The 9,067-nt window shown below is 35.3% G+C and overlaps 1 protein-coding gene across 1 annotated transcript; it reads right to left on the minus strand.

Moving 5' to 3' along the window:
* Nucleotides 1-3,924: 3,924 nt before the first annotated feature.
* On the minus strand, nucleotides 3,925-8,539 carry LOC131073367 (cytochrome P450 78A4). Its single transcript, XM_058009783.2, has 2 exons — nucleotides 7,337-8,539; nucleotides 3,925-4,747 (listed from the first exon to the last, which is right to left on the minus strand). The coding sequence occupies exons 1-2, from the start codon at nucleotides 8,417-8,419 to the stop codon at nucleotides 4,109-4,111; spliced, it is 1,722 nt and encodes a 573-aa protein (XP_057865766.2). The 5' UTR covers nucleotides 8,420-8,539; the 3' UTR covers nucleotides 3,925-4,108.
* Between the last annotated feature and the right edge of the window lie 528 nt (nucleotides 8,540-9,067).

The following is a 9,067-nucleotide window of genomic DNA, read 5'->3' on the forward strand; positions in this document are numbered from 1 at the left end:
AACTTCTTCTCATTGAAATACAAACATTAATAGCTAGGAAATGAATATTTTTAGATTTTTTTCCTATTTTATTTCTTTCTTTTGCATGTGTGAAACATAGACCTTAATGTTCAGTGAAGATCCTACATTAGCAAGAAATAAAAATAAATATAATAGTCAAATTAATTATATTCAATATTATACTTTTCAGAAAGCAATTCATTTGATCCCCCAAAATGTAAAGTAAAATTAGTTTTTTTGTCAACAATTTGATAGGTGCAAAGGAGAATTCATTGTGAGTATGATTTAAGACTAGACAGGGTCTATACAAGGGTATTTCATCTAACTCTTCAATTAAAATCCTTTAAATAGAACATTTAGAGGATTAAAATCAATAGATTTTCAATATATATATATGTGTGTGTGTGTGTGTGTGTGAGAGAGAGAGAGAGAGAGATTTTAGACAAAATTAGAATGTCCTAGAAGTGGGAGACACTATTGTGACAACACACAGCCTATGATAGGAGAAGTATTTTTTATTTATGTAGATATTATTGTATTTGAAACAATATACTGGTGTGTATGCTAGAATGTGAAATAATAATTTCTAATAACTAGTTTGATATAAAGGTGTGTGAACATTCGACGCACATATCTATTTTGCAATGTGTATTTTTTTTTTCAAAACTTGATCAAAGTAATGTAAAATCACTACTAGCATTATTGGTTCACAATGTATATTTATTTGTAAAACATTTAAATTATGCCATACTTAACTAGAGGGAATTTAGAGTTCTATGACAAATTATTTGTAATTAGAAACAACACTAATTTTTCAATAGCATGATATACTTGATGATTTCCTTAATCTACTACCCTTGTGAAAGCTAGGGCCACCTCTTGATTAAATGTATGTAGTGGATCACAAGTCTATGGCTAGAGGAAGAGTACTTGAGTTATGCTCTCCCTCTTGTTGTTGAAGAATGTTGAAGAGTTGGTTACTTAGAGACATTATTTATATTTCACATAATAGTATTTTTTGATGATTTATAAAATTATATAACATGTCATTACAATATGGATGGTAGTTGTAATATGTACTTTCTATGATAAAATATTCAAGAGGTGATTGTTTAATTAAATTATTATTTAAAATCTCATAATTTAAATTATGAGTTAATTAAAGTATTCATTAGAAGTATGTAATATTTATTTAATGTAAATGGATTTGCATAAAGAGATAATTTTATATTTTTCTCTTAGGTGCAATAGTGAAATACGAAATTAAGTTAAAAAATAGTGATGTGTTGGCAAAATTTTATTATGTTTGGAGATAACAGATAGATAGTTCATCACACATTAGTTATAGCTAAATGCAAGGATATTAATAAATAATTATTAAATGGACTACATCATTCAATATGTAGATGCAAATAGTTAACTCAATACCTTTGGTTGAGAAAACTATATTTGTAACTAGATTTGCAAGAGATGGTAGTGAAATCATTTTCCCTGCATTTCTTTATTTAGAGGAACAATGGTGTTATCTTTATACAAATACTTAAATGCAAATGGTTATGTTTGTATTGGGTTTAAGTCAAATCTCCTAAAACGAGTTTTTTTCTCTTAAACTAAAATACTACTTACTTATAGGTTTGGATTAGCAAGTGAAGCTTGGCTAATATATATGGTACTAAGGATACTTGGAGAGTTATAACCCCTTGAAAAAAATATTAGTAAACAAACAAATATTTGTGTGTTGATTAAAAAAATTATTATCATTATTCTTTTATATGAACATTGCTTGCGTTCAATAGGTAATTTAAATCTTGTTCCTTAATATATCTTTCTCAATAGGTCTAAGTGGACTATGCTATATATTGTATGCGCCTTGATCATTTCGTGTAATCCAAATTTCAAGCATACAACCTAGTTGTGGAGGAATTGAGAACTTAATTTGTTGATTTTTTTTTATAAATGGAAAGTTATTTTCTTATATTTGCTTTATTCAAGGTTAATATTTATTTAGCTTTACAAATAATCAAAGGTATTGAGTAATTAGTGACTTTATTGACTTTATTCAAATGTTATTATTTATCGACTTTTACAACTAGACCAAGTAAGTATCTTGTGACTTCAATAGATATTTTTTTCTTTTTGGAAACAACTAGATTGCCTTAATATTAACATTCAAATTTACAAGAGCTGGATGATATGAAAAACTCCGCGATCAATATGAAGCAGATGGTGGTTCATGCGGAAGAACTCATAAGAAATATCTAGCTGTCCTTGTCCTTGAGCTGTCTCGGTGTTGTCTTTGTGTTGTCCTTAGGTTGTCTAGTGTTGTTCTCTTTGTCTTGTGATCCCTTTTTGTTTTAACTAAGATCTGTTCTTTGTATGGGTGTCCAGGCACTGTTATTTCTTGCCTTTTTAATGCTTTATCTTTCTCCTGCTATGTAACAAGGTTCTGGGTTCCTTTCAAAAACCTATTTTTAATTAATCAAAACATTCAAATTTACAATATTATTAGAGTACATACAAGATAAAAGCTATTCTTCAACTAAACTGTTACAAATAAAAAGATTAAACCTAATCCACTTACATCTCCACAAGATTAATTAGACAAAACAACATCATGCTTATTAAACTGATTAAGAAATTATTAAAAATCTCTCTGTAAAATGTATGTAATAATCTAGTCTTAAACTAGATTGACCAAATTCAGTTAATGTTAGCCTCCAAGAATTTTTAATACATACCTTGTCCCAAGATTTGTAAGCAGTTTAATCTGAAATAATGATTGAAAGTCAAATCTCAAATCATTTCCTCACTCACATACACATTGCTAGTGTGTTGTAATTGACGTATAGACGACAACATCAAAATGAACGCAAACTTTCAAGACTACAAAAGCTCTCTAATATTAAAAAAAAAAAACTTGTCGGAATACCATAAGGTTTTAACATTCCATCAAACCATTTTTTTTATTTAATTATAATACCGTTGGGAGCACACAGCAAATTAAGCGACAAATGACATAATATATTATACAGCAGAGATCTCTGTACCTTTTATTTAATCGATTTATAGTTCCAAAACATAAGCGCATAATAAATGCAAACTTTGTATATCAAAAACAAAAGTAAAAAAACGCGTCTGCTGAGGAATTTCTGTGACAAAACAGAAATTGGTAACTGAGCTTGTCTGCAGTGAAGCTGGAATTATGGGTCTGGTCTTCTGTCACTTCCGACATTAGCTAGTGTTAATTAAATTTATGTGATAAACACGTTGTTTAGGAAACTTCACACTACGACCATAACAATTGTATAATAATAATGTATGATAAACATTAAAAATTTGTTGTTTTTGGTTTCAAATGTTGCATCAAGGATCGCATTCTTCAATCTATTATAATAGATTGTGGTAATCTAATGTGATTAACTTTGTGAGATTTTTTGGAGATCACATTCTATGATCCATCATCATAATAGATTGTAAAAATAATAGATGGTAGAATTCTAATATCATTGATTGTGTGAAAGTTTTTGCATCAATGTTTCAGATCACATTCCACGATCTATCATTATAATAGATTCTGGAAATCTAATGTCATTAACTGTGTGAGACTTTTTGCATCAACGTTTGATCCATCATCATAATAATTGGAAAAATAATAGATTGTGAAAATCTAATATCATTTACTGTGAGAGAGTTTTTGCATCAACATTTCAGATAAGTGGATCTATCATTATAATAGATCCTGAAAATCTAATGTCATTAACTGTATGAGACTTTTTACATCAGTGTTTAATCCATTATCATAATAATTGCGAAAATAATAGAACATGAAAATCTAATATCATTTACTGCGTGAGAGTTTTTGCATCAACGTCTCAGATAACATTCACTGATCCATCATCATCACAATAGATTAGAAATAATAGATTATAGAAATTTAATATCATTAACTGAACCAAAATAATTACATAGAAAGACCACACACCTTTAAGCTAAAAGTCAAAGCTTAGTGTGTGTGTTTTAAGTTGTCCGCATAGGGTCCCTTAAAGACCCGCTACATAGACAACTAAACTATAACAAAAATAGACAGAAAAGTGAGACTAGTCCTTTCTTAAGACAAATTTCTGGGCAAAGGATTCGCTACAAGAGGCTTAGCCATTTGGCAGGACAACTTGAGGACTTCTGAAAGGTCGACGGGGTGACTGGCAACCGGTAGCCAGTGGAAATGATAGAGCAGAGTGGCGACCCAGCAATGGACAGTGGCGAGGCCGAGAGCTTTTCCCGGGCAGACTCGTCGACCGGCACCGAAAGGTGCCAGTCGAAGGTCGTTCCCACGCAGGTCGATGTTTTGGCCTCCTTCCGACAGCAAGAAACGGTGGGGCATGAACGTGGAGGGGGAATGCCAGATGGTGGGGTCGTGCGTTATAGCCCACATGTTTACCATAGCGGTGGTACCCGCCGGCACACGCCATGAGTCGCCTATTACCACGTCCTGCGTTGCCAATCGGGCCCACGACAGAAGTGGGCCAGGCGGGTGGATTCGTAATGTCTCTTTTACCACAGCTTGCAGATACGGCAACTTCACCACGTCCCATTCCCATTCACACCCCCCATTGCTTCTAGTTCTTTGTGCCCCCTCCACCTCCAGTTCTTCCTGCACCTTACGTTGTACTTCTGGGTTCAGCACCATTTCCGCCATTATCCATTCTGTGAGCAGTGCCGTTGTATCCGTGCCTCTGAAGATCATTTCCTGGTCCAAACCCAAAAAGGAACCACTGTCAGTTTACATTGAGGTAAGTCATCTCTAAAAACAACTCAGTTCACATGATGATCAAAATGTAAAGTCTTTCAAAATCAATCAACCAGTATGAAAACAACAAGACATTCGATTTCGATTTTTACAATTTTTACAATGATTAGTGTTTTGATATTTTTGGATTTAATTGCGTGAGTTTTATTTTTCGTCAATGTTTCAGATCATACTCGATCACACTCGATGATAGAAAGTTGGAAGAGAAGACGGCTTTCAGATCACACTCCATGATCAAATGATAGAAAGTTAGACAAGAAAATGACTTTTGATCACACTCCACAACTATTCAACTAATCAAATTATAGATAGATGGAAGAGAAAATGCCTTTTGTTGAACTTTGTTTGGGATCAATATTTCAGATAATCAAATTATGGATAGATGGAAGAGAAAATGCCTTTTGTTGAACTTTGTTTGGGATCAATATTTCAGATAACTCTCCACAGTAAGGATAGAGGGTTGGAAGACTCCAACGAGAAAATAGCTTTCAAATCACATGCCACAATCCATAATCAAATAATAGAGAGTTGAGACAAAAATGATTTTTTTTTAAGCTTTGTTTTGCATCAATATTTCAGATCACACTCCATGATCTATCATCAATATTTCAAATGATTGAGAGTTAGAAGAGAAATTGGATTGTTGATCAAATATTCTGACTACACTCCATAATCTATTTCCATGATCTATTATGGACATGATAAAAAAATCTATTTCCATGATCTATTATGGACATGATAAAAAAATGGAAAAGAATTGTAAAAAATGGATTGTTAAACTTTTATTTTCTTTTAATAAAAATGAAGATTACACTCCATGATCTATCTTCCACTCGATGATCTATCAGATGGAGAGATGAAAAAGATGATAGAAGCTGAAAGTGTAAACGGGTTTTTTTGGCAGAGACTGTAAGGTACAGACAATATTCTTTTCACGTATGGACGGTCACTCAAGGTTGCTCCCTATTGCTTCACGGGTGGATTGAATCAATAATTTTGTTTTGACATGGAATTTCAACTTGAGAGGTGCAGATTCAATGTAGAGAGCATGGAGTACATTCCATAGAGCTGGGAGTACCCCGTACAAAACTTCTCACGGGAGACTTGCACAATTATAGGCAATTCTGAGAAGATCTGCATCCAATCTCTAACGTAGGAGGATGATATGAATATCCTACACTATTTACAGTCCGGCCTAACAGAGCCCACATAGTGGTTAGACGTACATACAATCTCTAACGTAGCACGATGATATACTAAGTTATTTGACAGTCCAACGGAACGGAGTCCACATGGTGAGGAACAAGTACACCATTAATAAACTTGTTGTCCAGAACAAATGGGCATATTTGACGTAGCAAGCAGCATCAAACTTGTCGGAATTAGGATTTTCTAAGAAAGAACCAATGGCAGAAACAATATCATTGACCAAATAACTGGTTCACTTTCCAATGACAATATTAAAACAGGGAAAACTTTTTATAGGCATGAACAAGGACAATCTGAAAATTATCATCCAGATTCATTCCCTGATTGTGGAATTTCATACATTTCACATCCTAATACTTTAAGCCTGATGAAGAAGACTACCCATAACTCTAGAATCTAAAAGATTTTTTGTAAGGGCCAAAAAAAAGAAACACGCCAAACTTCAATAGAAGCAAAACGGCAATGGTGGGTACTAGAAATCGCATCAAGAAATTTGCTTTCTAACAAATGGTAGGTACATGTACAGGTCTTACCCAAGTAAAGATAGTAATGCACTTTGACCATTACCATCCATCTAAATCCAAACCTAGTAAAATCTCCACATTTACTTTAAGCTGTATGTTAAGTCAGTTACAGACAAAACCATACGACCACCACTACCGACCAGAACTTTATCAGAAACAGGAGATTGTTAGCGATCTACCCATTATCAAAAACAGTGGCTGTTGTTACATCATAACAGTGCTCTTAAACAGATTTTTAAGTTGATCTACACTACGCTCATTGGATCCACGCCACGTGCCTCTCAAGATCCAGAATTTCTCATTCTCTCACCCCTACAAAAGATGATGGGCGCTTACCTTGACGTAACACCTCACAAACCACCTGTCTCCATTTCTTTATCATTCTCATTCCATATGGATCTGAATTCCCACATAAAACCAATACAAAAACTTCCAAAACATGATATTTTCTTCTCTAGGCTCTCCATCTCCATTCTAATTATGAAGAATGGACATAATCATAACGTTAATGATCGAAAAAAGAACAAGAACATAACAAAAACAAGAACACAACCATCAAAAATCTAAAAACTCAAATCACACCATCTATGAACTGTAAAAATCTAATGTCCATTAATAGAACAACATCCAAGAGAGATGAAACCAAATCAAAAACTTCCAAAAGATGAAGAAATCAAAGATAAAAGACAAAGGACGAAACAAATCAAAATCCCTAGCCTAGAAGCTAATAATTAACCTGTCTCATTTCCTCAAATCCTTGTATTTCAATTGGCTATTTAGAGAAATCAAAACATACCCAAAGAACAGCGACCATATCATCATCTTCCAATTTATCCTCCTCCTTCAACGAAAGCAGAACGTCGACAAAGTCAGCGTCAACTGACGGACATATCTCACCCTTCATTCTCCTGCAACGGTGCTCATCTATGATATTCTGCACAAACTTCTTAACCCGGGGCACAAGCCTAGCACAACGGCTGTGAATTCTATGAGGATCCAGCAATCTCAAGAAGGGCAAATGATCAGCCCAGTTAAACTCCCCCAATAGTTCGAATCCCTCCCGCACCATATTTCTCAACTCCTCAAGCTCATCACTTGCATTTTCAACATCAAATCTCTTTCCAAACACACTCCCCATGATATTATTCAGCGCAGCATCTTGCAAAAGTGGGCGGAGCTTCACAGCTCCATGAACAGCCCATTCTTCTCTGATCCGCCTCACCATTACAGCCGAATCTGCTTGGCGGCCGGTCCCATGGGCCGCAATCCGACTCGGGGAAAAAAGATAAGTTGCAGAGATTCTCCTCAGCATTCGCCAGTAATCTCCACTGGGAGCAAATCCTATAGCTCTCTCAAACATGAGCTGCTTAGCGGACTGCTTAAGCGGCCGGTCTGCAAAACAAGGGGAGTTCAAAATCTCCCTCGCTACATCACAACTTCCAGTTATGACAGCCGGTGTAAATCCCATGCTAAACGCCATTAACCTTGTGGCACCATGACTTGTGGCCAGTTGTGCCAGGTTACGATGCGCTAGGCCCCTGGTCATATGCACAAGACTTCCCACCAGGGGCCAGCCCCGTGGGCCTGGAATACGTTTCTCTCCCTTCATTTCCATTTTCCCCTTCCGTGCAACTCCTCCTCCTCGCCGCAACCACACCATGCAAACGGCGGCGGCGCCGGCGAGCGCCGCCATATATAAAGACCATACAGAAAACTCCATGCGAGGAAAACTACAAGCCTTGAGATATGCATCTTTTGTAAGCATTGGAATGGCCGCAAACAGCCACAAGAATGGATCTTTTGATCCTCCTGTGGAGGAAGAACCTATTCCTATTCCTATTCCTATACCTATTCCTCCATCCTTTGAATGGTCTTCCATTGCAGAGTTTTTATGCTTTAGGACAGTCTACAGATGGATATACAGATATACCACCAGGTACCTTGTTCTTGGGAACAGTACACAGATTTTCCTACTCCTCTGGCAATTACTTGTGGAGGTGTGGATCGCCTTATATAGGCAGGTGGAGAACATTGTGTTCTATTGTGCATTCCAATGGTAGGTGGACTTCTTTTGTGTAGGCCTAGGCATGATTTGAAGTTTGAGTCGGTCGTTGGCCAAAGCTTAAAAACCCTAACTAAAGTAGCGACTTCGAATCGTACCTTTCTCTAAGTACGCTATCTACGGATCTATGGAGCTAGGTTGTCTTCAGTTTATTTAAAAAAATATTACAAGTTGATATATTAGTTTTTAAAATATTACTCGGGATCAATTAAAAATTTATTAGTTTCTATATAAGATGAGGTCGAGATTGCGCCTTAGACGATTTTGGCGGAATGGATACCCCAGTCTTTTAGCTCTTAGTCAGAAAGATTCAACATGTGGCTCATGCTCTCGTAGCAGATAGCTAAATGAATATGTGTTTGATATAAAACCCTCCATAAAAAAATATTATTTTTATTAAGTTTTATATAAGAGTTTTTTTGTTTTTGTTTATTAATTTTTAAGATTCTCGAGCTATTGTTCTAT

Source organism: Cryptomeria japonica, chromosome 10 (genome assembly GCF_030272615.1).
Source record: "Cryptomeria japonica chromosome 10, Sugi_1.0, whole genome shotgun sequence".
Classification (NCBI taxonomy): domain Eukaryota; kingdom Viridiplantae; phylum Streptophyta; class Pinopsida; order Cupressales; family Cupressaceae; genus Cryptomeria; species Cryptomeria japonica.

Excerpts from the sequence above, each read along its gene's own strand:
- LOC131073367 (XM_058009783.2), bottom strand. The coding sequence starts at position 8,419 with ATGGAAGACCATTCAAAGGATGGAGGAATAGGTATAGGAATAGGAATA. Across the intron at positions 4,748-7,336 it reads ATATGGTCGCTGTTCTTTGG|GAAATGATCTTCAGAGGCAC; the intron begins GTATGTTTTGAT and ends GGTTTGGACCAG.